Source organism: Scophthalmus maximus, chromosome 3, assembly GCF_022379125.1.
Source record: "Scophthalmus maximus strain ysfricsl-2021 chromosome 3, ASM2237912v1, whole genome shotgun sequence".
Classification (NCBI taxonomy): Eukaryota; Metazoa; Chordata; class Actinopteri; order Pleuronectiformes; family Scophthalmidae; genus Scophthalmus; species Scophthalmus maximus.
In genome coordinates this window covers 14,276,366-14,303,207 of record NC_061517.1, presented here as the reverse complement: position 1 = coordinate 14,303,207, position 26,842 = coordinate 14,276,366, and the positions used below count along the sequence as shown (strand labels likewise).

Sequence of the window (26,842 nt, the reverse complement as noted above, 5' to 3'; positions counted from 1 at the left end):
GCCCTGGTGAAGGTCTGCTCTCCGGGTGCTCTTGTTCTAAACACGTCTCCGATGAATCAAATTACCTCAAACCAGAGGGTTATAGATCATGATTTATGATACAGGTTCCACACAATTAAAACTGTCTCGGCTTGTCTGGAAATGTTAGATAACAGAGTGAATTCCGCTGAGACAGCGAATGTTGTGGTTTTTACACTTTGGCCCTTTCCACTAATCCCTGTCTTCCTCCTCATTTCCCCCCGGATGGTTTTCGCCCCTGGGCAGAAGGAGGCCGGTGATATCCCCCCCCCCCGCCGTCGGTGACAATGTCAGAGCAGGCAGTCCGGTTCCCATAGGCTACCAACGGACTGTTGTGGTGGCGTGATGGATGTCCGCTCTGCCAACTCCTGCTGAGTCATTCTACGCATTCCCAGCATTCAGCAGGACGCTGCACCAGCCACACGGCTCCCGTCATCTATCTGAGGTCAAAGTCCACAAATAGCTCCGTCCTCGGTGGGTGCCTGTTAAAAAGCTCGATCCTGCCGTTGGATCTGGTGAAGCACATTCGGGGAATGGAGTGACACAAACGCACTGCGGACTTCATCATCTGCCGAGAGGGGAGACCGACTAACAAACAGAGCTTTGAACTTGTGAGCTCGGAGTGTGTTTCATGAATCGATGCCTGAGCTGCTGCTGGCCCGTGCGTCTCTCTTCTCCCTCCCCAACCTCCTCAGGGAGGAGTTTTTGATCACTTTTAAGGTTCAGCCTTTTGGAAGTCCTTCTGCACTGGGTGAATTAAACTGAGAATAATAATATAAAAATAATATTTCAGTGACAAAATAGTGTCACATCTGACGATGAGACTAAATGCGCATTGTGAATTTCTATTTACGATACTTTTGTTATTCGATTTCTATCTTCGATTTCCTCTGGTGTATGGGACACCGCTGCAGCACTTGTGTACAGTTGGATCTAATCTAAACAGAGTCTGAAAGAATATGCTGTTCCTGCAGCAACAGCAGTCGCTCATGCTTATTTCAGTCATGATGCTTATTTCAGTCCTGATGCTTATTTCAGTCCTGATGGCACTGCCACACTCTGGATGTCATGACAGCCAGCAACAGGCCGGGGCGGCTTGATATTTTCAGGCCAGAGCGGAAATTTTGTGCGTATGATTCATAAATAGTGATTCCATTTTTAACATTCAGCCTGTTTCCATTCATGCACGGCAATGTGTGACATTTGTCTTTTCCAAGCTGAATTGCGTAAAAAAAATGTGACATAATCATAATAATCATTTGTCTGTGTCAATATATTGTATGACTTTAAATATTAGACTTTCTTTTCAAATGTCAGTGTAAGTTTTGGATTGACTGTAGTCCAGGAAGCAGCAGTCGAACGTTGGACACAGTGATACATGTTCTTCCCGCCAGGAGACTGAAGGCTTCCCAATCCTTCCCACAATAATCTCCTCTTCACGAGTCACATGAAAAAAAAGGCAGAGATGACATCTCCACACATTTTGCCCACGCGCTGTGTCACATATGAGAAATAAATCTTCGCATGGCGGAAGCATTGGAGTGGGAATCCTGGAGGTGGACAGGTATGTTGATCCTGAGAGTCTATTGTGGAAAAGGAGCTTCTGTCAAAGTGATATCACAGCCACAGAGAGCCGGAGCAGATGGCTGGAGTCTGCGCGCCTTCAGGGGAGCAGTGGATCTTTTGTTGCTGCCTGTAAAATCGGAATGCGCGTGGTTTTCTTTTAATCATAAAATGAGATGACTGTAACACAGGTGGTCCGCATGGAGCAAACCCACCACCCCACAGCAGCTAAACCAACGCATGGTCCAGATTGAGAGCCACCAGATGCAACAGGGAATCTGGTACAGTGTTGGAAAAGTGTTTTATCATAACTAAGAGGATTTTCACCGCAGTGCAATGTGGCCCACAGCCTGGGCGGCGTGATGAAATGAAACTGCACTCTGAAAAAGGGAGTTCCACAATATTCGGCGGTGTCAGCGAAACAAAACATATTTGGCCAAATCCAACTGTGCCTACATGCAAATGCAGGTAAGGCAGATATATGGATGAAAGAGGTGAGAGTTGAGGGGTCACCTGCGCTCAGACCCTTTTCTTCTCGTTGACCTCTTAAGGGCCAACGATTGCAGCCAATCATCCTTCACACTCACAGGAGGTTATTTAGAATTCTAGTCCCAAAATTTCACAAAAAAACAAAACAAACAAACCAACAAACAGGCCACTTTTTGAGGAAATGTGTGATCCACAGGAAATCAGAGTATTTCCATTTGATCAAATGTTGGAGCTAAAAAAAATGAAAAACAAACAAACCAAACCACGTATGTTCAGGTCTCGGGTGTGAATGTGTCAGTGCAAACATCATGTAGCTCCAAACAAAGGTGGAACAAGCGACACAGAATGATGATACAGTGTGACATGGTGGAGGAGGATTCTTACTTGCAAAGATACAGGGACACAAAAGGGGAAACTACAACATGCTCTGTCAGTTTCTCTGCTTTAAAAATAATTATTAGTTCACATCTAATTAAAAGCACACGTTGTGACGCAGGCCGACAGACGAGGTCTGCCCTCAGTTCAGCCTCATGAAATATGTTTCCATGAGGAAGGTTCAGGACATAATCACTCATCTGTCTGCAGACGTCAGTATTTTTCTTGATGATAATACGAATGTCTGTATATGTCAGTCAACCTGCACAGGAGAACAAAGACCAAAGATCAGGATTGTCTCAGTAGGATTCCAGATCAGAGGGGGCGTACCAGACAAAAAAAGGGCTGCGCGTCTGATGTATAAAAAGGAGGAGTGTTTCTTTTCTCTTTTTCTTCCGTGAAGAGCTTTTTGACGCTGCTGGTTTGAAAGAACTGAGGGAAAATCTCATCTATTAGTAATGAGGTTTAGTGTGTATCTGCAGAGCGTCTGTGCACTGCTGCATCACTCCAGTGTTCACCCCCCCCTCCGGATTCCTCCCATCTTTGCTTAATAATGCCCAGTTATAATGTGAGGAGGGGACACACACACACACACACACACACACACACACACACCGCTCACTCCTGGAGCTCCCACGCTTCTTTCTTTTTCTTTGAAGATGAAAGGTGGAGCTGATCACATTCACTCGGGCTGTAAAGCTATATCCTCCCTCTCAAGTTTATGGACAGTAGTTATTTTAGTGTGGGGTCAGGAAAGTCCTGTGGCTTCAAACTCTCTGTCGAAAAAAAGAAAAAGGAGGGGGGCCCCTCCAATTAGGGCTGCCTTCGAGCTCTAACGAGATCTAGTGAGGTCAGCAATCCCAGCCCCAACTCCCCCAGAAAAATGTGACCACCACCGGATATTATCTGAACTCTTTTCATCGTTCAGTTTAGTTATCTGTAAATATGAGAGATCAGGTCTTACTCACTGTCCGTCTTTGTACATCTGCTGAGACAGGCAATCCTGTTTTCAGTTTTAGATTGACGGACAGGATCTTTTTTAACATCAATTTCTCTTCATTACTCCCTTGTTTTTACACATATATATGAACACAAAATACAAAAACAAGACATTTTATTACGTTAGTCCTTATCTCCAGTAATTGTTTGGTTATACTAACATAATCCTTTTAATTTAAAATCACGAAATCAGATCAATCAAAAATATACATTTTGACATCGACTCTGCACATCGAGTCATTCTGATGAGGGAATAATGAATCCTTTCGTTTATATTTACTGACCCAGAATAAATCAAATCAGCCTTTAAAATAACCACAAATGTGGAATGTTGAAGAAATTTATTTTTTCACTCATTAAAAGTGACCAGTTCCATCTCAGACAGTTGTCCTCAGTGTGTGTGTGTGTGTGTGTGTGTGTGCGGACAGAGCAGCTGCAGTGTGCAGTTGGATGACATGATGTGATGGTGCTGGTGGCTGCTTGTGTTCAGAATGATGATAATATGACAACATGATGCCTACCATGATGATGATGCACACAGGCATGTGCAATTGAATGGACGTGTGTATTTGTTGTTTTATTATGGCTGTATTTTACTGTGACTGGATGTATGTACTGTGTTGTTGTTACTGTTTGTAGATCGCAAACACTGAAGTCCAAGACAAATTTCCCCATGGGACAACAAAGTCTATCTTAATAGTCGATGCTCCCAAAATCTGCAGGTGTTCAAAAGAAAATCGACACAAGTGTGAATAAATGATCCTTCCACATGTGATCCTCACAGCAGGATCTAGTGCTGGTGACGGCTTGAGTGGTGCAAGTGTTCAACTTGTCCCGGGGAGAAACAGAAGTTTTTGATGTCAGCGAAGGACAGCGCAGTCGGAAAGTGGCCGGCAGCTGGCGCGTGGTTCCCGGGGCTCGCTGCCTCCAAACTGCAGGATTCTTCTGCATCTGTGAACGTAAGGCTCGGTGAACAGATGTTCATCCTAAGTGAAGGGGGCGGGTTTTTCTGGTGAGTAGATGGCACCACATTTAAACATCTGCCTCAATTAGACACCTGACAGGTAGAAATGCGAGAGGCCCCGGCTGGTAACGAGGTTGTTAAATGACAAGATTTAACAGTAGTTAGTGGACGCCGCCGCCGCCGCCGCCGCCTCCACTGTCGAGTCTCTGTGGAGCTGAACAGGCAGATGGCAAACGTTAACCGTCTGAAAGATGATGAACACGCAAGCACTGAAGAAAGCGTTTCCCCTCAAGGCCCACTTGCTCTGGAGCTTTTGACGAGATCATACAGTCTTCATCAGCAGAGGACATTTGCTCGGTTGTCATTGAAAGTCCAATATTCTATTATTATGGGAACTTTTACAGATTGATTCAGCGCTGAGAGAATAAATGGTAATAAAAACACTATATTCCTTCTTGTGCCCACACGTGTTTAAGAGATATATGCAGTATATATTTGTTTAAATTCACATTCACCAACTGCACATACATGTGTGAAAATAAAGGGTACAGGCAAAGCACTTCTGCAAAACATAGAGTATGTTCAAAAGGCAGAGGATCAGAAAATGGACTCTTAAGTAGATATTTCCTTTCGCTGTGTTCAAGGTCATAAACGACTGCAAACTTGTCTTTGAACATGTTTTCCAGACTGAACAAATGACTCATTTTCTTTTCTATATGCGGACGGTGAGCGAACCGAAGAAACCTCATGATTTCACCCGTAGTTTGACTTTTGGTGCTGAATACTTCTCCCCAGGACGCCCAGCGTGAGGCCCGATCTGAAGACAAGCAGCCGATATGAGCTCCGAGAGCAAAGTGTGTGATCTCTGGGCTCGTGTGTTTGAAGACGCTCAACGTTATCACAGTCGGAAAAGAAAGAAAACGGAAACTTTTCACCGTTTAAAATTTCTTTAATGGTTCAGTTGGTATAGGATTTGGAAGCATTAAGTCAAGACATGGTCAGCAGCCATACAAAACAAAACCAACTAATCAATGTCGAAAATAAAATACAAAGGCAAAAATAAAATAAAAAAAGGACAATTAGGCAACATCAGGTCATCACAGTAAAAAGAAACATTGACAACAGCATGCTGAAAATCAAAACTGGTAGCAAGTTCAATGTCGAACGCACACGCACGCACATACACGCACGCACGCACGCACACAAAGGCTGCAGAACAACCCTGATAGGTAAAATGTACAGTAAGACACATTTTAGAGAAAAACAAACAAACAATGCATAGACAAATAAAGAATGCTTCAAAAATTAAAAGTAAACATAAAAAAAGACAAATGTCTTTGTCGCAGGCGGACAGCGTGACGGATCTGTTTTTGCCGTTTAACATTGCGATGATTGCTGAGGACATTCAGATAGAAGTTATTGCTGACAAGATATAATGGATAACATTTACAAAAAATGATTTTTTTTTTTCTCGTTTTGTTTTCTGAAACATTTTTAAAGAGCTTGTAGCTTCCACAAATGTCAAGAATGTACAAACAATGGTCACTGGGGGCAAGGCGTCAAAGACCCTTGGCTCCTCTTTGATGAACATTATAAACCACGAGGCGGACATGCTTGGCTTTAAAAACTTACAATTATTTTAAGTTATACAAGTTAACAAACTGTACTTAAACACATTAAATATTGAGCATGTCACTAGAAAAAAAACATGTGGGCTGTTAACAAATATTCCAGTTGAGTCAACAAACACAGAAGATTTTTTTTTTTTTTTAAATCACCAAAAGGAATAAAAACATGGTTACAAACTTTTCTTTTATCCACTGAAGCAAACATAGAAAACTCTGTGCTTGATATCAAAATGTATTTTTTGCAAAATATCCCATTGATGATAGTGCAAGAGATACAGTACAGTCGGAGATAGCACACAGGTCGTATGTTTGGCTTCGCGTGTTTAGTTAAAGGTAGTTAAAAATTAGAGTTTGTGTGATTTTAGTGTGAACAAGGAGCCACGGCGACGCCCGTTTGACCATCTACTGGTTCTCCATCTTGGATGACATGTCGAAGGAACGCGTAGTCAATTCAGCAAACAATAAATTACAACTACAACTCGTCTCTTATCGGTTTTCTTAATCATTATGTCAATTTTATCTTACAGATTAAAAAAAAAGACAATAATACAATTGGCACAATCAAATCATTATTGTATTTTCCCCAACTATCTGTACAATAAAAAAAAAAAACAGGACACAATAACCCAAAACAAAAGTAGTATATGTTTGGGGAGAATGTGTGCACCTGTGTTTCATGTGATTATGTCTGCTAGTGTCATTTAATTCGTAACGCTTTCCTCGTGAGAAAAGCATCCCTGGAACCCTGGACCGCCTCGGGTTCAAAATAAAGCAGAAAAACGAGTGTGGGGTATGCTCAAACGATATCCTCACCGTGACGCAGAAATCCCACCGAGCGTGTAAAAAGCCTCGGTATTCTGCCCTGTCAACTCCCGTCATGACGTGAGAATGATTAATGACGGGCCTGTCGCGAGCGTCAACACACGTCAGTCTGTTTGTCTAGTGTTTGTTCGGGAGAACGGAGGAATCGGACGGTGAATCACAACAAGGAATATTAAGTGGAGTAAAAAATGCTGTTTGTGGTTTTTTTTTAATAAGAGAAAAATCAGCGTGTCCCCGAGGGGGCGGTGAGCACTGCAGGATTGGAAAGTGAAATTATTCTGAAATGGAAAATATCAATTGGGAAAGCAAAAGAGCCAGAGATAAGTTCACCGGAGTGAAGTGTGTCTGGGGTGTATGAGTAATTACCTGTCGCCAGAAACTGAAAACAGGCCATAATTCAATATTCATTGAAAAGCGTCAGCAGAGAAGAGTTATCATTCGATTTGATGGAAACACTTTACTTTAAGTTCCCCTGTTAGTGATCTATAGGAGGAATAGAAACATTTACTAAATGATATATAAAACACTATGATGGCCTTGTATGCAGATAAATTTACATTTTCAAGTTGTATATTAATAACAGTATTTGTCAACAATTATAACTCACCCTAGTCATCCTGTTTTTTAAATTTTTTTTTACTATATTGTCATTATCTGTTTATAAAACAGCCTCCACTCATGGGTGACCACAGGCTATAGTTGTGACAAGCCCAGTAACAAACATTATATCTGCTTACAAATATATCATAGTGGGTAATATAAACCATTTATCACATGTTCCTCGGTTCTAAATTAGGGGACATAAAGTGGAGTGTTTATCATTTTTATTTACTACTTCAGCATGCAGATTCCAGCAGAAGTGTGGACACTCCAGAAAGACAGCGAACGCATCTTTCACGCTTCTTTTCATGCACACACCGTGCATTTAAGTGAGGCCCCTGCGATGACAGAATACAAAAAAGCCTTTATAACACAACAGCTAAATCAAAATGGATTTCGGCCCCATCAGGGTAAGCAGAAATAATTAAAAAAATCTCTCCCCTACCAGGACCCATCATCACACGCGCTGCTTGACCAAATCTATATTTTTCTTTGCTTCAATAGGCTGCTGACTGGTCAGTTTCTCCCAGCGACCACAGCATGTAACACTGCCTAACGTCTCAACATAGACGAGATAATACAGAACAAAAGCAACCTTCCTCCCTCCCCACCAGAAAAAAAACAACACATTTGATATTCATCCACACAATCTGTGAGTGTTTTCACTGACTGCCAAGGCTTCAGCCCACGGTGACCCACTCAAGTGCATCTCAGGTAGTGGTGTGCCAGCCTGTGCGGGGAGGAGTCAGGATGGAAAATGCCGGGGGAGAGCGAGCGAGGCAGCCGTCTCCTGCCGTCTCTTCCCCTCCCTCTTCTGCTCCTTCCCCGTTCCCCCTCCTCTCCTGAGCTCATCAGTGTCGTGTTGGCGGAGTTTGGGTTGCTGTGGGTCATGTGTGTCGGGGGGGCGGGACGGGATGCAGTGGGGCAGGATGAGGGGGCCCAGGGTCACTGTCGCCGATCCTCCGTCTCTGATCGTGAGAACGCCATCACCACGTCCTCAGCACCTGAGAACCAACAGCAGACAAGTCAGAAAAAGACGCTGATGGTTCCATCACATTTTAGGGAGAATTAAAAGTTACTGTCAGCTTCTCATAAAAGCCTGGTTGGAAGACCAAACATCCAGAAATGTGTCACTGGATACGTTTAGTTTGTGTCAAAAAAGAAAAATCCAGGCATAATGTAGCCTTGTGATTGGCCAAGAGCATCAGTGAGTACCAGATATATGTACCGATCCAATTCCACGTCTTTAAAGTATATTAGTTTCACACGGATAAAACTGTTTCTTTTATCAGAAATCACTTCTTCTTGGTCGCTTTAAAATAGCATTAAAACAATATTCATTCAAGATGCTGGTAACTTTAAAGGGGGAAGTTGAGGTGAAAATTTCTGGGGCAGAAAAATAATATTTACTTTTCTGACTGACCGGATACGTGTCATCTGTTTGCTTTACATCGATACTAGGTGTTTTGTACACAAATGTAAGAGAATCTACCATATCATAAACCTACACTGACAGAAACACGCAAAAGACATTATCCATATACGTCTGGATAGCTCCAACCTAAAGTCTACTTTACCGTCAACAGGCTCCAAAAACCTGTATGACAGCTGTTCAAATCCCTGGATCCACGAAAGTCTTCAACTACCCACTTGTGATTGAATCACCCAATAGGAATTTTATTGTGAAGCGAGTTGAGTTTTCTACAGCTCCTTGGATCCTGTCTGTATCCCGAAAGATCCTGTCAGCTTTGACTATAAAGCAGAGAGGTGAGACACCGCCATGGAGAAAACCCTTTTGGTGTTCGCAGGTAAATTTCATCTGTCGCCATGTTCGCCTGCTGCGGAAAGCCACCGCCTGACGCTAGATATCGTCGCACAGTGAGGCTTCCTGCTCTGCCAGGATAACACTCAGATCTGAGGCTTCAATACCGCTCAATCTCCTCTGCTGCCGCAGCTCTGCCTGAGGACTATCTGTGAGTCAACGGTACTAGATTTCAGTTGATATCAACCTGGCTGAGCTGCGGAAAAAGAATCCGTGGGCACAAATACGAGTGGACAGACATGGGCGAGTTACCATCCATTCATTTTGGGTTCTCTTTCCCTTTTAGCCAAGTGAACCACGACCAAACGATAAACACAACCTCACCTGGGTTGAGTCAACTGATAGATCCTTGCCAGTTGCACAGTAGGACTTAGTCATCTGGCTTTTGTTTAATAAGGAATCCTTCAACAGTCTGTTGCCAACTGTGATTCATCAGGATTTTGATGCGTCTGCCCACACCTGATGAGGCATCTTTCTCCGATAAATAAATACAATTTCCAATTCTATTAGAGTGAGGCGAAATAAAAATGACAAAACGTTCTTTCAGTCCACAATCTCACAACACAGGAAGACGACACTGTGCCCCCGCGCCGTGCAGAATCCCTACACCCCTACATGGCAGTGAAATATACAAGACCACAAACTAAATACAGCCACATTTAAAGTCCCCTCAAACTCTTTATTGGACAAGCATCTCAGCAAGCTTGATCATGTCGCGAGATACAAACCTAAATATCTCTAACACCGAGATCCACACCTTCGCAGACGGTTGAGAAGAAATCCTGTCGGCACCTTGTGCCCGTCTGCTATAAAAAGACTTTCTTCGCTGCAGCCCTCAAGTGCTTGTTAAATTTAATTATTGTGGAGATATGAAAGTAGGGCAGGGACTGTGTGAGCCTCCACATGTATTTGGCACAAAGGGCGGACCCTCCTCGTCAGACAGCACAGACCCTCCAAAAAAACAGAATTCTTCAAGAGCTAATCTTCTGTGCTGCTTCCAGGTCATCACGGCCTCAGAAAAATTATGATTTTGGAGGACGTGCTTTTTGAAATGCACTCTCAAGTTCCCCTTCCAATGGGAGCCCACTGGCCTGCAGAACAAGGCAAAGATGGAGCCAACTGGCAAAAGTGGAAGCAGGAGACGAAACAGAAGAAGTGTTATACATATATATATATATATATATATATATGTATACATTGGCAGAGATGCTATTAGATTATAATTAATATAATAATAATCTCATGTGCTTGGAGACAGCATGTAGAGACTATGATACTTGAACAAGAGATGATCATGTAATACCACACAACAGGAGAGTTTTGGCACTGAACCCTGCAGTAACACCCATTTGTCACGACGAAGGCCAGTTCGAATGATTTTGTGCCCGTGTGAAAGAGTTCACCCTTGTGTAACGGGCAGTTCAGAGGACGGACATGTCCCCTGAACTCGAGCCGAACTGCGAAACTCGAGCCGAATAACGAGCAAAAAGGCTCTGAAAATACACTCACAGAGCCAAGAGGAAGGCTGAGCTATATCTGTATGACTTTTTAGTGTTTTGCCCGAGAGTCATGTTCGGACCTCGCCCTGCCACAAATACACAAACACACACAGCTCATACAATACATGCGCACACACAAGGTCTAGCCGACGCAATGGAAACGTGAGGTCCCTCAAAGCTGTTGCCTAGCGACAGATAAAAATCTGAGTGCATCAGAGGATGGCAGGCTGCTGCTCCCGCTGCTGCTGTCTACAGTACGGGCAAACAGCTTTCGGTTTGTTTCTGTGCAGCTCAGCGTTCAGCTTTTCTCTGGCCCTTCCCTCCGCTGTGCACTGATCCCCTCCTCGCTCTGCACGATAAGGGTAAACAGAGCGGCTCTGGGTGGTGGATTACATAAATAACAACAACAACGGGCATAATGTAAACACTTTGAACACTTTGTTCTTAACAGAAATACTTTTTTTCCAGGAAAAACATAAAGGAAAACATTAAGTTTGACAACAACAAGTAAAAGTCTGATTGGTTTTTTTTGGCTTCAAATAAATATTAAAGAGATTGTGAGGGGAAAAAAACAAACAAAACAACGAGAAAGACAACACCAAAGATATTAAAATATGAATAATGTTCTTTAGGGAATTCATAACTAATAATTAATGGTTTGCTCCTGCCATTCACAAGCAACCAAAGTCTTTCTTCACATATCTGAAAGACTATGAATATTGAAAAAAGGTAGCCTGACAATAACACACACACACACACACACACACACACACACACACACACACACACACACACACACACACACACACACACACACACACACACACACACACACACACACACACACACACACACACACACACACACACACACACACACACACACACACACACACACACACACAAACGACAGTAGGGGCAGTATAAGAACATCAGCAGGAGTGTGTGCTCCAGCTCAACATGTTGACATCAACAAACACAGTGGGTCTACGTTAATACCCTCGACGCCCATTATTATTATTATATATTATTATTATTATTTCAGGATAACATAGCTAAATAGTACCTGAGAATTATTCATGCATTAATACCATCTCTTATTTTTTATTTTTTTTATTTAAGTAAATATCGGATAATTTAGAGATGCAACAAGCTTTAACAGTTCAAGCAACAGCAAGTCACTTTCCTTGTCTGAGTGAATCCACTAAAGATTAACTTAATTAATTTGACAAGCCATGTCCAGAAAGTAAATGAGTTTACAATGCAGCAGATTTTTATGCAGCGGTTTGTTGAACTTTTGGTTGCTGTTGCCAAAAGGACAAGATGTTTTTAAAAAGAAAACTGGCTGAAAAACAATTGTTATAAAACTATCTGATAACATTTGTCTATAAATCCTCAAAACGACCGAACATTTGAGACAGAGAAGATAAAACTCAAGTCCTTGTGTTTCAGTGTCTGGCTCTGATTCATGCTGCGGTGAGGAACAGGATAAAGTATGAATCAATAAAACTCTGCCCAGGCCCTGTCCCCAAACAAAGGCAGGTCCCTGCTCTGTGTCACTGTGCTTCCAGTTAAATGGGCAGGTGTTTAAGGGTTGCGTGATACCGGGACTGTATCACAGACAAATAGAAACAAGATTGGGTATTGATTGCGCAGGGCTGTGGCGATATCTGAAAGGAATGAGGCCATATTTCTTTAAGAAGAGATGGGACTGACGGAGAGGGAGAGAATGGAATATCACACTCGGTGCGGTGCAATTAGCACTCCAGCTTGCCTCCAGTCCTCCGAATGACACCTGCTCCGATCTACCGACGCAGCACGTCACAACAACACCAAGGCCCACAGGGAAGCCCAGCTTTCCTGGGACGACTGTGGTTGCTAGGGCAACCCCCTCCACGTCTCTCCTCATTTTGTTGCAGCCCTCAAGACGTTCTTCTTGGAGGAGGAGTAAACTTCCTCCGTCAAATGAGACAGGATAACGAGTCCTGACACTGCTGGCTTTGTGTGAGGCTCTAACAAACGGGATTGTTTAAAGTGACACAATGTCAGTTATGGGAAGCTGCGAATGAAAGAGGTGAAGGAGGAAGACTTACAAGGCTGAGTGTAAAAGACTAAACTAATATATTCTACATCGTATTCCACTGCCACAGAAAACATGAGTGACACAGTTTTTATGCAGTACAACTCAAAAAGGAGCAATTTACACTGAAAAAAAGTCCCACAAAAACTGACTTAATGAGTTCACGCTTCATTTCAAATGATGATAACAGCGTTTAAACATAACATGTTAAGTCCTGCTTGCTCAAAATATTCTGCTCTGTGAAAAAAACAAAAAACATTCACAGCTCCAGAGCCGAGAATTCATCTTCGGCCTGATTAAAATTTCAAAAACAAAATTCTGTATTTGCATGTATGGTAATCAGCTAATTAAATCTATCTGAAATGCAAATTCAGTGACCCATAGACTTAAAAGAACCCCCCACCCCACCCCCAAGCTGGATTCATCTTGTTCCTTACAAGGAAACAACAGAACAACATTTGACAGTTAAGCAGCGTTTGAGAGAATGATTCGGAGTTTGTGCAACATTTCCTCTCATTCTGATCAGATGTGATGGAGGAAGACAGATTACACTGCAATGCCCACACATTTGTTGTCTTATTTGAATACACACATATGCTGACAACAGCAACAACATTAACCAATCATCACATCGAAGCTTTTGTGTCTTCTCACACCTACACTCCCATTTAACATTTCCTGAATGCGGCCCGGCCTTGACTTGGAGTAATCAATACCCGCATGTCTCCACTACGCCATCGATGCCCTCTGTGTAGCCACCATTCGACCGTCGAGGCCATGTCTGACACGTGACACGATCGCTCCGCGTCGAGACCCCTTGAGGACACTGGTATATCAAGGCATCCTGCATCAGCATGTTCAAACTGCGCCCAGGTTCACACTGCTGGGGGCAGATTGTCATTGTGGCCTAAATAGTTTAGTTTCTTACCCTCCTTCTGGATGGGAATCACCTGACCTCTAATGGTGGCTCCACTGCAAATAACCCTAGACATTTATTTCCAATTTAACAATATTCAAACATTGAAGGGGCCGACAGAAGATTCTAGAGTTCACTTTTTGGAACAGTTAGGTGGGGAGCAATGATATAAACATGACATCACAGCTGTCACCAAACCAAATGCACACTATTTCCACCAGTGGCCAGTGCAGGAGAGGTGGACAGCTGCAAAAATGATTCTAACAAAATGGGTACTTAAATGCAAGATGCTTTTACTAACCAATTTAACCTCAGTATTTAAATATTAAGGCAGGTATCTGATCAAAGTCTTGATATTTGTTATCGTGACAACACTACACCGGTACGAGGCCTGAGGGCAGAGCTGCTGCGAGCAGGTACAATTTGTCGTTGAAGTCTGTTTGTATGCAGAATTACATTTTAACAAGGCACAATGATTCTGCACGTTGCTAGGCAATACCTTTCATCTATTTTTACCATATCATCGAGTCCAAATGAGATCACATAGTGGACTTCCTCCATCGTCTGCATGTATATTCTTCACGCCACCTCAGAGGATCCCGAATGTGCTGATCCTTACAACCTGCCGTCCTTCAGCACAGCATTGAATATTTTAAAAGTGATTAACTGTTAGCTATCTACCAAAATGCCTAATCACAGCACTTTAGACAAGATGCAGACCACAAATTATTTATTGGCACACCGGGGAGGTGGCGGCCGCCAGATGATGCTAAATGTGTCTGTTTTTGTGATGTATAATGCATAGTCGGAGCACCTTTTGCCAGTCACTTCGTCCATAATTGATGAGCCACTTTCGAGCAGTATTGACACAGCAAAGACACCGAGTTCTGTATCCGCTAAAGGGCGTGAGGAAGAAAACGGAACAAGGAAGTGCAGCACAAATTTCACGCTTCAGGTATAAATGACTCATCAATTTGTAATGAACTTTTAAAGATGTGACTCCGTCCGTCTGAAGATATTACTAAATTATATTTGACTATTTTATGGTGTTTTTTTCATTAATTATATTTATTCAATTTAATTTATTACTTATAAATCTAAAATCATATAATTATCTTCTGAATGTTTTCTTATTATTTCTGTATTTGAGATATTATATAATTTTATAGAAATACAATACATATTCACTTCATATCATATCATCATATATAATTGCATTGTACCCTGATAATTTCTTTATTTAAATCTCATATGTCTTTTTGTAGCTGAATTTCTTCCTATTTTTACCCTGTTAACTACATTTAGTTTTATTATACTTTACCTAAAGCAGGGTTATTTATTTACAACAATATTATAGTTATATATATCCATTTTCAATGCTGCTGCTGTTATGCATGCTCCCATGTTCCAAAATGTCCTCTAAGAGGAGACTTTCTATTTCACTTGGACAGCACTTTGTGCTCATGCTTGAAACGTGCTTTATAAATAAAATGTATTATTATTATTAGATTCCTTAGCTTAATAAAGAAACACACAATATGATAATAATAATAATAATGAAATCTACAAGTTAATAATGCACATTCATATTTTGTGGATGCACCCCACACTGCAGAACGGGACTGAATTTAACAAATATATGACCTTGCAGACTAAAACGAAGATATATGTATATATTTTTTTTAACCAGGGAAGGACAAAAAGACAAAGTCACAGCGCCTGTTACTTGCCTCCTTAATACCTTATATAATCATAAACCTAATCTTTCTTCATCGCAGTAGATCACACATTCATCAATTCAAAAAATGAGTTTCCTTGCAGCTAAAGGACACAGACAAGGAGACACAACACTCTACTGTAGGCGAAATTTTGCAGATAATTATCCCGACTTATATCTTCACTGAGGGACCAAAACCACCATGGACAGATCACGGTCCCCTGCCGGTTTACCACAGGAAGACAGCACCACTCATATGTGACAGCCATTTTTGGACTGAGTCTGGAAAGCAGTTTTTGGGTTTCCTAAAAAAGTATTATAATTTGTTGCTGCAGTGCCTTGCCACAAGTCCTATTTTGTTTAATCTAGCACCCTCTAGTGGTTTCAACTGATGAACTCTGTTAAGGAGCTTTAAGAAGCTCAACAGCGCTCCCCAGTGCCCATCACATGCAAGGTCATATTATTAAGCACACCCAGCAACACATGTCAGCAGTGATTTGCTTTATCAAATAAACACCCAAATATTTTGACACGGTTCTCTATCTAGGCCACTACCGAGAGGCAGCGGTGAAACTACCAGTGCACGCATGCTGAAGATGAGTCATATGTGAGTCATAGTTCCATATTAACCGACGGTCATAAACACCTTCTACTCTGAAACAATTTAAAACCAAATCATAATAACTAGAACCAAAAATATCTGAAAGCTAAATAGCTGAATATCTGTGTTTTGAATGTGTGTGTGTGTGTGTGTGTGTGTGTGTGTGTGTGTGTGTGGGGGGGGGGGGGGGGGGGGGGGGGGCTTACCCTGGTCTATGTTGTGCTGCGGTAGCTGGCTCATCTGACTGTGGACCACACCTGCGTAATTTCGGAGGAAAGCCTCTTCACTCGGCGTGAGCTGAAGAGGAGCAAACAAAGTGACATTCAAAGTTATTACATAAGCTCACGTTGACGGAGAAATCAATCATACCTCGCTAACACTGCTGATTCAACATTTGGAATTTTTACAGGAATAATCTTTGAAGGGATTTCTTTCTTTCTGTTCTCTACTAATTTGTTTGACAGATACTTCTTTATGTAGTAAATGTTAATTAATCTGCAGAGGTAATCCCAGATCCAATCAATATAGGCAAAAGGTTCCTGTCACTACTTGAGCTGACACATCTGCGGAGCTGCTGTCTGCTCTGCCTGATATAGACATACTAAACGTGGTGGAGACGTTTGCCGAGTGATGTTAGATTTGACAAGTGTGTAGAGCTTCAGTTTGCTCTCTGCCATCATCTGTTCAGCAATATAAAGATTTATTGTGAATATATGCTGAGATTTCTTGACAGTTTTCTGAACCAATTTTTTTCAAGACCAGTATGAAGTTTCTCCCTGAGCTTCTATGAGCAACCATTTTACCAATGACAGGTTGGTAAAACATGATGATTTCAAAATGTGTTGTTGGAAAGTCTTATAAGAGGCAGATTTCAGAAAATGTGAATGACTATGCTCATATGCGACAATAAGCGGAACTACCCATCTTTGTGTTTCGTCATGTGAGCATAATTTGTGCTGATACGAGGCACTGCACTTACATTTGATCCCATTTTCTTAAGCATGAGCAGGACCCGCACTTTCTGTTGGATGTACATGTCTTCAGGAGACTTCCCCGGGGCCTCCTCGCGGTTCATCCCCCCTGCTCCTGTGGCTCTGGAAACAAACAAATCCAGATTACACAAGACCTGAGAAAAATCACAGCTGTGCAAACACAGTGTTTGTCGACGGGTCATTTCAGGATACATGCACACCACCGTTTAAGTTTTAAAACACAGTACTGCCGTCCGCACTACTCTGAGTTTTCGAGCTCCCAAAACGCTGCTGATGTGGAAACCAACATTTATTTCCTTATTGGTTCTAATTGGACTCAACTACCAGTGATGAATGCAAAACGGTGTCATCAATATGGCCCTAATACTCTGTCGTACCCCCATAGCCTTGAAAATGATGGTTAAGACTGAAGCAGGCAGCTATACAGTGATTTCATTTGTCAACAGTGATGTATACTGAACTTGGCTCCATCACAACCTTTCATTTTATCCATTGCAGTGCTCTTGAGCCGATACGAGTTTAAGGCTAAGGCGAACTAACAACAGCAGGAGGATTATTTTTACAAAGACGGGATGCATTTCAATAATTTAATGTTTCTCTAATCTGACTTCTCAGACCGGAGATACGTGTTTTACTACGAGGCTAAAAAATAAAGATAAGAACTGTATTCATATTATCCAAACAGTGACGATATCTGAAGTCGGTGGCCTTGTGTCAGTGCAGTCACAGTGCAGTTATTGTATGGCATTTCTCACACAGATCTCACCACTGCCTGCTCCTTCCATCTCTTATTCCCCATCTAACTAATGACCTATTTTCACTGTCAGTCGGCAGGGATGCAAAATATAGGCAAAGGGGGAGAGAGTAAAAAGGAGGGATAAAAGAAGCTGCCAAAGCGTATGCAGATGACAGAAAAGGGATAGGTTCCGCTGTGATAGCAAACACATCAAGGTCGGCTGCTGTTGCATTAGATCTCTGTTATAACACACCAACAAGATGGAGCATACAGCATTGGCTGGATTTTGCAGCCTTCCCTTTTTTCATTGAAAAAGCTAAAACACACAGTGAGAATAAGTCACTGACAAGCCCCAAAACCAAAAATTTAAGCTGGATTAAAGGGGGAAGAATGACATCAGTATGCAAGTCAGGTTTTGTTCTCCCCGAAGAATCTTTCATAAAAAGCCTATGGGAGCCACAGTGACTGTGATAGTTCTGGCAATTTTGGCCTCTTATCTATACAATGGACCACTAATGCATGTTGACAGGCTGTTTGATGTGGGGTTATATTTAATTGAGGAGCTGGCTTGGCGTCCCCCCTTCCCAGAGCCCAGGGGTGGAGGATGAATGGGGCACCGTTGGCCATTGGCTGGCGTTGTGGTGCCGCCGTGAGTGTGTGGATTCATCCAGATCAGAGCAGCTGGAGATCATGCTTCTCGCTATAGTGTGTATCATTAGAACAATGTTTTGGGGTCAATTCCGGCAAGAAATGGACACTTGGCTTTTACACTTTGGTCTGTTTTCGTTCGCAAAAAAAACCCAGTAGCGGGATAATGAATAACGGGCAAAAAATACATCTGTGATTTACTTTGACTGACCAAGCACCAGGCAGTTTGATTGGAGACTGATCAAGACTCCGAGCAAGACAGACATGAAAAGATTGAGAGTTTGCTGGTGTGAGTTCAGAAGCTCAGTGCACCTTCAGGGCATTGGTGCTGGTGGTGGTGTGTAAATGTGTTTGGATGGGGTAGTGATGGAGAGAGGATGTTGGTGAAGGGGGGGTGGCAGTGGCTTCAATCAGCAGCAGTGACACGTTTGATCACGTCTCCGAGCTCCTCGCCTCAGACAAATGGGAATGCTGAGACTCCAGGCACAGGGACCAACCAGCGAGATGACACACAGAATGAAGAACGACAGAAACTCCTGGGCACAAATCTGCCAGCCGCAGGAACATGCTGGGAATAAATCGGTCACTGCGTACGGATGAAAAGTAGAAGATGAAGAGGATGACTGACGAACAGGTTTCTGTAATTGCGAAAAGGTGTTGTCTTGAGATTATTAAAGACAGAAACGATAATATGACAAAAGTTGCATTTATATTCAGGCATATTTTGAGACTTGATAACCTTAAACATTTTCACGTCTTTTAATGCACAATGGTCGATATATTCCCCTGTTCATCTTCTGTATAAATAGGCCTACTGCTTTCATGACTAACACTTTTTCTAATCCTCTGATGTTTGCTTTTGAAGTTTAGAATAACCGTCCATATTTAGCACCATCTCTGCCCTAGCTCTTGACTGTTTTGAGAGTTGCAATTTATCGTCCCAAAAGTCTATTTCATTTTTTCCTACTTCCACAGCGATACCTGCAACGAGAACAACACACATAGTGCGCAAATTCCCAATCGGGGGAATCTATGTGGCGAGTAGAAATAATGTGGAATTGTAAATGCGGGTGATCAGTGATGTTCCTCTATGTGACGTGTTTGCCACTTGCTTAACAAAGGGAGGATCGGAAGAAGAGTCAGATCCTTTTGTGGAGTTCACCTCGTCTCCTTCAGGCTGGAGGAGGCAGAGAGACTCATTTGTAGATGACTATTTCAGGCAGCGGAGCAGCAGCGGAACAGGAATCATTACAGATCTGGCACTCAGTGAACTGGATGACAACATGTATACAACAGTGATTAACATTGTGCATATGATTATGTAACGGGCAGTTTCATCCATGCACTCCAATTGAACCATCTAGCTTTCCAGCCATGTTTATAATTCCAACAATGCTCCAGACAGTACTCGGATGCCTGGCGTTCAATGCCTCACTGCCACAGACTTAACCTCTAAATAATCCCTTCCAGGGAATCAGTGCTGGATTACAACATTTTAAACGGACTGGGTCCAGCTGCAAGCTAACAACTTGAGAAACAAAAAGCACAAAATTATATTTTGAAGACCGAAAATTTAGTTAAAGCGAATTTAAAAAACAAAACAATGATTAGTCCACAAATTGATGAGTTGACTCCAGGAAAGTTACTGTTTCCAATTAATTGTTGAAGTTACTTTTCAAGCAAAAATGCCCAAATGTTGATGGTTCCACTGTCCAAGTTTTCAAATGTGAGAATTTGCTGCTTTTTCTAGATCTTGCATTAAAGTAAAAATTAGTATTTTCAGGTTTTGGACATTTAATGACATCACTTTGTGCTCTAGGTTACTGTGATTAACATTTTTTGTTCTGTTTTCTTACATCTCCAAACCTAATGGTTGAGAAAATAATTGAAAGATTAATTAATTCATGGCTGCTCTAGTTTCAACACTAGGGGAGTTAAGGTATTTGCTTGTATTTGCTAACCCTCTAAACATACATTTTCTATTAAAATGATAACAGACCATTACATTTATTGCAAATTGAAATTAATATTAACTTAATTTCTACAAACTCTCTTCCTACTCAGAGTCTTAAGACATAACACGCACAAACTCATCTATTTCTTATCTGGAAGTCTCATGTCTGTACAACTTTTTAACAGCATAGAATAAGAACAAAAATTCTATTGCGATAAAATGCAGATATAATACAGACACGAAAATGTGAAAAGAAGCAGTGACAAAGAGGGAAGTTTGAGAATTCTGCTAAAACTCCAGACATAGCGTTTTAAGAAAAAACGTTTCTACCTGGGGTTTTCTGGCATTACTCTGATGTACAAGGTCTTCGTTCTGTGACTTGAATATTTTCAAGGACCACAACAAGGATCCTCCTTTGTGTCCCTGATGTTAGGTTCTTGAGGTAGGCTGGCTCAACACTAATCCCTCCAGGGAGGCTCAGCCCCAGACACATGTGGCTAATGTTCCAGACGTAATCAAAGGCTTTCTTTAATGCTGATCTAGGCCTAATCCCCCCTCTCTGCCTCGGTTGGGCTGCTGTCAATGTTGCGATGTTGGGCTGAACCGAGGCATCAGGTCCTGGTCCCTTGAGGCTGCATTACCGACACTGAACGGAGGAAAGTTAAATAAACTAAAACCAAGATGAGGGCAAGAATCAAATTTCCAATCTGCACACGAGACAATAATTGATATGGAAATATATTGGATCAGGGCTGTAACTTCTTTATCAATCAATCTTTTTTTAAATAATCATGAATAATTGGTAAAACAGCTTGCCTGATCTGAAGATGGCGCCTTAAAATGTCTCATTCTACTTGTTCGTCCAACAGGCCAAACATCAAAAAGATATTTGGTTTACAATTACATATGAGAAAGATAATCAGGAAATCTCATCTTTTGAGGGCTGGAAGTAGAGAATGTTTGGCATTTTGTTGCTATTTTCGCTTGAAAATGATTGAAATGGTTAATCAATTAAAAAACTGTTTTGGTTATTTTCTGATTAATTAATTAAAGGGCAAAATGTTTTAGCTCTATGCTGCAATAACATCTGTTACAGTACTGAGGCTTAGCTGTATACTTTACCACATTCATTTTATTAGATTGGCTTATTCCTTGTCAATTTATGGGTTTATGAGTTGTTTTGTGCACCTATGTATGAAAATGCGTAAAAATCTGTCCCTCTGTATGTGTACATGTAAAATATGTACATTTATAGACTCACACATATGACAGTCATTTCTAAAATACATGACCTTGATTTCTGATTTACTGATTTTGTATCTTGTTTGTATTACATCATTAAGCTTGTCAAAATAAAAAAATGGAGTTGGTAAGGTTTCAACTTAAATGAAGAGAGATATTTCTCTTTAATAATGTCTAGGGCAACAATAAATAAAATATAGCCATCGAAATGTGTTGTCTAAAATCATATTGTGATCTAGAGTAACTGCTTTTACAGCGAGGACTTGAAAATGGAATTCAGATAAGGCTTGATTCAAGTGTTCACATTTGCCGTCAAAGGAGAACAAAAATATTTAAAATAAGAAAAGTCTGGTTGCTTGTTGTCCGTTTGCCTTTCTCCAGGTTTCAGGTTTTCTACCATTGTCCAAAGACATGCAGACTAGGACCAGACCAGAGAAGAGTTGTGCCCTGTGATAGTCTGGTGACCTGTCCAGGTTGTACCCAACTGCGACCCTAAAAGGATAAGCGGTATAGATTTTGGATGGATCGATGTTCAGTAACGCCACTCTCCATTTCAACACTCTGTGGGCGCCGCACAGTGCTGGGAGGGCCTGCTGCCAGGAATTACAGTATGCAATGTGATAGGGCCTCACATTTGCTGAGGGTCATGAAGGGCAGAGGCTGCCACAGTGCATCGACCCGATCACACACCGACCGGTCCACTTGTTAAGCTTGTTACTGGCTCTGGCGGCTGACATGATGCACAACGTCCGATTGTTTTACAAATTAAATTCCTCCAGCAAACAGAAACGGAGGCAACAGGCCTCCGAGTTGACGGGCACATTTTCCCTGAGTGGAGTTTTAACTTCACACAGATGCCACCAAAAGCCTGAACTCTACAGGACCCTACGAGCTCCATAAGCTGAGAATTCAGTCATGATCTGCTCCCGCATCCCAAGCAAATGTGTGAGAAACTTAAGTAGGCTCGGTCCTGGTGTGGCTGTCAGCTGAGCCGTTCACAACCTGGCATGGTTCTGTAGAGCAGCTGTGTCACTGCAGGTCTCTCTCTCTCACACTCACTCACTCACTCACACTCACACACACACACACACACACTTTGTTGAAATGCCATAAAGCATATGTTTAATTCACAGAACCTTTCAACATGACCTTAACACAAAAAAAGTGCAGGGAGCTATCAGCAGCATAATTATGAAGTTGAACCAAGAAACAAACGCAGACAGGAAATACTAAAGTCCAGAGAGTAGTGACTGCGGCTGCAGTGACAAATCGATTATTGTTGCAGCTCTAGATTCATGTCAAGAAACCTGACACAACTAGATATACAGAAATTAAAACATTATTCAAAATTATTTTGTGACCAAGATTATATTCTGTGACATGATAAAAAATATAAATATTACCTTATCTATTGAGTATCTATAAATGATATTATTTGAAAAATGTTGCTTACTGGCGGCTCTTCCTGCCAATTGCCGTTAACCTTTTTAATTCTGAGAGTAAATTGTGACTTACTACCCCGTGACCCAACATAACTTTTCATACTGGCAGACATTCAAACCTTCCCATATGAAAACTTTATGACCAGCCACGACCAGGTGACTTCCCCCGGGTCGGGCCGGCGCAAGCTAGACGAGCAGACACTGCAGGCCAGAAAGCCTCTGGCTTGCATTTACTGGATGTCTGCATGCTGCCTTTGTGTGGAGCCATCTCCCCACATGTACAGTGGCCACAACAATGCCTACAGTATTTGGGGACAATGATGATGAACTGGATTGTGAAAAGATGATTGATAAGTAGGTCATGTCTTGTTGTCACCACGTGAGGCATGAACTCAAATAATCCTACTCAACTGTACAGGCTTAGTTCATAGCTGGGTTTATGGGTGTGTTTTAATGTTCTCTTACTATTTCTGTGCCACAATAAATTAATAAGGACCTAAAGAGCCAGAATTACAGTAGGCCTGAAGATTTATACCCAATGCCACTGAGGAGCTTATGATTTCCTTGCCTTTATTTAGGCTTCTGCTAAGCCACAAGAAACTTGTACTTGTCCATTTATTATTATAGTTCCGTTACAAACTTGTATTAAAATTAATATTGTAACCATTTTTACAAAAGGTTTAGCCAACCTACGTTCCAAAATACGTAATTTGATAGAGGTTTTTTCACAGACCATGCTATAAAACATAATTAAATCTGGTCTATGATCTCAGAGCATCTTCACTCGCTCACCGGGGTCCCTCTAAGGAATTGAAACAGAAGCTGCAGCCTTAAGCTGGTCCCCTGGGGGTGCGGTTGCAAAATTTCAAAAGCGCCAATGTCAAGGCATGGCAAAAAAAATATTTCTAAAAAAACTTTGATTTGTGAACATTTGTTATCTCAATACAATGAAATGCAAATATGCATGATACCATGCAAAACGGACAAAGAACTGCGCAGAGAGCTACGCAATGCATACGAGTTTGGTTTTCAAGTTAAAAAGACATTGTGCCCGTCTAAAGTGTGTAAGGGACGAACGGATGAAAGCAGCCCTTCTATATTAGTGGCGGGCCACGGGAGACTGCTACGTGGCCTGGTTAATGCCGACAGGCTGACAAGTGCATGTGCCAAACACAGAGCAAGAGGTTGTGTGATGAACAAGCCCTCCCCTCCCAAACGCCGCTCGCAGGCAGCTGATGAGGTCCCCTCGGGGCTCGAAGGGGGTTGAGTAGCCGCTGAAGAGCACCTGCCCCGAATGTGACAAAACGGGGAGGGGAGGGAGGCAAGGCCAGGGGTCCTAATCTCTCTCCAGCATCCAGTCAGCTAGGGGAATGTGCAAACTAAGGCAGGCTTGACATAATGTTGTCCACGACGAGCCCCGCTAGTTGCCAGGAGGATTCGGTGCCTGCGACCAAGCCCCTACACCCACCGGCTGCAGCACTCATCGATGCCCCTGCTGCCGGCAGGACGCCAGCTTCACCACTCACAGGGCCGTCAGCTATCTGACATGTGCAGGGAGCAGGCAGACACTGTAAAGGGCAGGGTGGCACAATGCACCCATGGGTGGCATGGTCCAAAAATAGAATGGAGTAGAGTGATAAGCAAAGCTGAATATTGGAAATCATTGGCAAGAAAGTGATCACACATAGTTTCCAGGGTGGGAGCAGAATTGTCAATGTTCCCCAGGCCTCAGCCTGGTCTCGTCTGACTGGTGTCTGGTGAGTGGGACACGTTCACGTCCGTCTGGGATTTCTATGTTCATGCAGACTTGCATTGAGTGCATGTGGTCTGCTAATTTTCTGGTCAGCAGGAAACAGAAAACTGTTTTGAGGGTCGTTGTCTCAGACGTGTTAACCAGATCACTGCTCACATCACAATGTCGGTGTGTACAAGTGAAACCAACTGCAACGAGAGGCTGCTTCACGTCCACTGACGTTAGCTGAGGTTGATAGTTCCTGCCTGTAGGTTACCGACTCACTATATCGGGTTTCTTCAAAATACAATTTCTGAATGAAAACTTGCCCAGCGAACAAAACTGCCCGAACGACAAAGCGCATTTGATTGAAACTAAAACATAAAGAAAAATAACAACTGATGAATCCAAAGGAGTGTGAACGCCTCTTGTTGTCATGCTGCGGGACGCGGAGCGATCGGACTGTAGCTCCACTAGCTAGCGAGCGACGAGCCTCCGCCGCGATCTCGGTGTGGAGATTCAACGATATCCGTCGCGCGGGGGGGGGAATGCGCGAATATCACTGTTGACGACCGACACGTAGCCCTCGTGCTGACCGGGACTAACGTCCCGCCAAGTCTCCGGCGACAAGCCGCGCTACCATTGACAAAAAGAGCAGCCGCTGCTAAGTAGCCGAGCTAGCTCGCTAGCATAGCGCGAGACAAAAGCCTGAATGAAGTTCCTGTGGGTGCAAACACCATCCAGGTGCCGCGGCTGAGCCAGAAGTGGAGACGCCGGGATTCAAACACACCTTTTCGCTCATAAAGGGGGGGGGGGGTAAAAACAAACAAACAACCGCTGGCACTTAGAGAATAAAAACCGACCCACGCGAGCTTACCCCTCCTGGTCCAGCTTTTCTTTCTTCTGTGCTCTGTTTGAATGGTGTGTTGTTGTAGGAGGGCGTCCTGTTCCGGGGTCACATCCCTCCAGTCGGCGCTGCTGCGGCGGACTGACTCGACGCAGCGAGAGACCTGCTGTCTGAGCAGTGACCGCCGTCGGCCGCCGGGGGCGCCACCGGCACAGGCGACGCTCAACGCTGCACACGACGGGAGTCTGCAAAGTTCCAGCGTTGGCCCGGAAATATGAAGGACAAAACATGTAGAAGTATAAAGAAATAAAGAAATACAGTCTGCGATGAAAAAGGCCATCTCTGTATTTCTACATTTGTGTATTTCTACATGTTTTTATTAATTTCCACATTTCTACATTTATTTATTTCCGTGTCTGTGTACCAATGGTAATTAAGTAGGCGGGCTTAACTCAGTCTAAAGCCGGATTGGTTGCCTTGACTTTCGCCGGTTAACGTTCTGGAAAGTCTTGTTGGAGATTTTGCAGAAATGATTTAAGATCATTGGTGAATCATTTTGACAGAAACGCAGCCACTGACTAGCGACTGTACATTTTATGATAATCCATATGGAATTGCATCATCATAGACAACACACAAAGACACAGAAATGTATAAATGAATATATGTAGAAATGAATAAGAAATTCAGAAATGGCCCTTTTTCATCACAAACTGTATTTATTTATCTATACGTTTTTCTTTTTTTTGTCCTTCATACCCTGTTTCAGGTGAGGCAAATGCATGGGCTAACTAAACTCACTTCTAGCCTAGAGAGACACGAGTGAGATCTGCTGTTGCAAACTATCTAATGAGGTATGTTTACCTTTATGTTTCCCTCCAAACAGCGAGGGAAGCAAAGGGGAAAACAGGAATATGCAAAAGATAATTTGGAAAAGAAGCCCATTAACTGAGTATTCAATCCTGGTGTAAAACAGAAGTGTTTAGCCAAGTCTGCACTGAAGTCTGACCCATATTTAAAGTCTATTCCACAGTGAATATTTCAGTAGTTTCAGGTGTTTATGCTGTGTAATCTTCAGCTACACCTGCCCTTCTGTAAAAGTCATCATTATACCGAAACTCATTAAAAACGGGAGAGAACATTTTAACTGTCAAACA

The 26,842-nt window shown here is 42.4% G+C and overlaps 1 protein-coding gene across 1 annotated transcript; it reads right to left on the bottom strand.

The window, feature by feature from the left end:
* Positions 1–5,336: 5,336 nt before the first annotated feature.
* ctnnbip1 (catenin, beta interacting protein 1) lies at positions 5,337–26,702 on the bottom strand. The gene is made up of 4 exons (XM_035646261.2): positions 25,716–26,702; positions 17,072–17,186; positions 16,299–16,389; positions 5,337–8,462 (listed from the first exon to the last, which is right to left on the bottom strand). Exons 1-4 carry the CDS (start codon positions 25,973–25,975, stop codon positions 8,404–8,406), a joined length of 525 nt encoding a protein of 174 aa, XP_035502154.1. The 5' UTR covers positions 25,976–26,702; the 3' UTR covers positions 5,337–8,403.
* Positions 26,703–26,842: the final 140 nt, after the last annotated feature.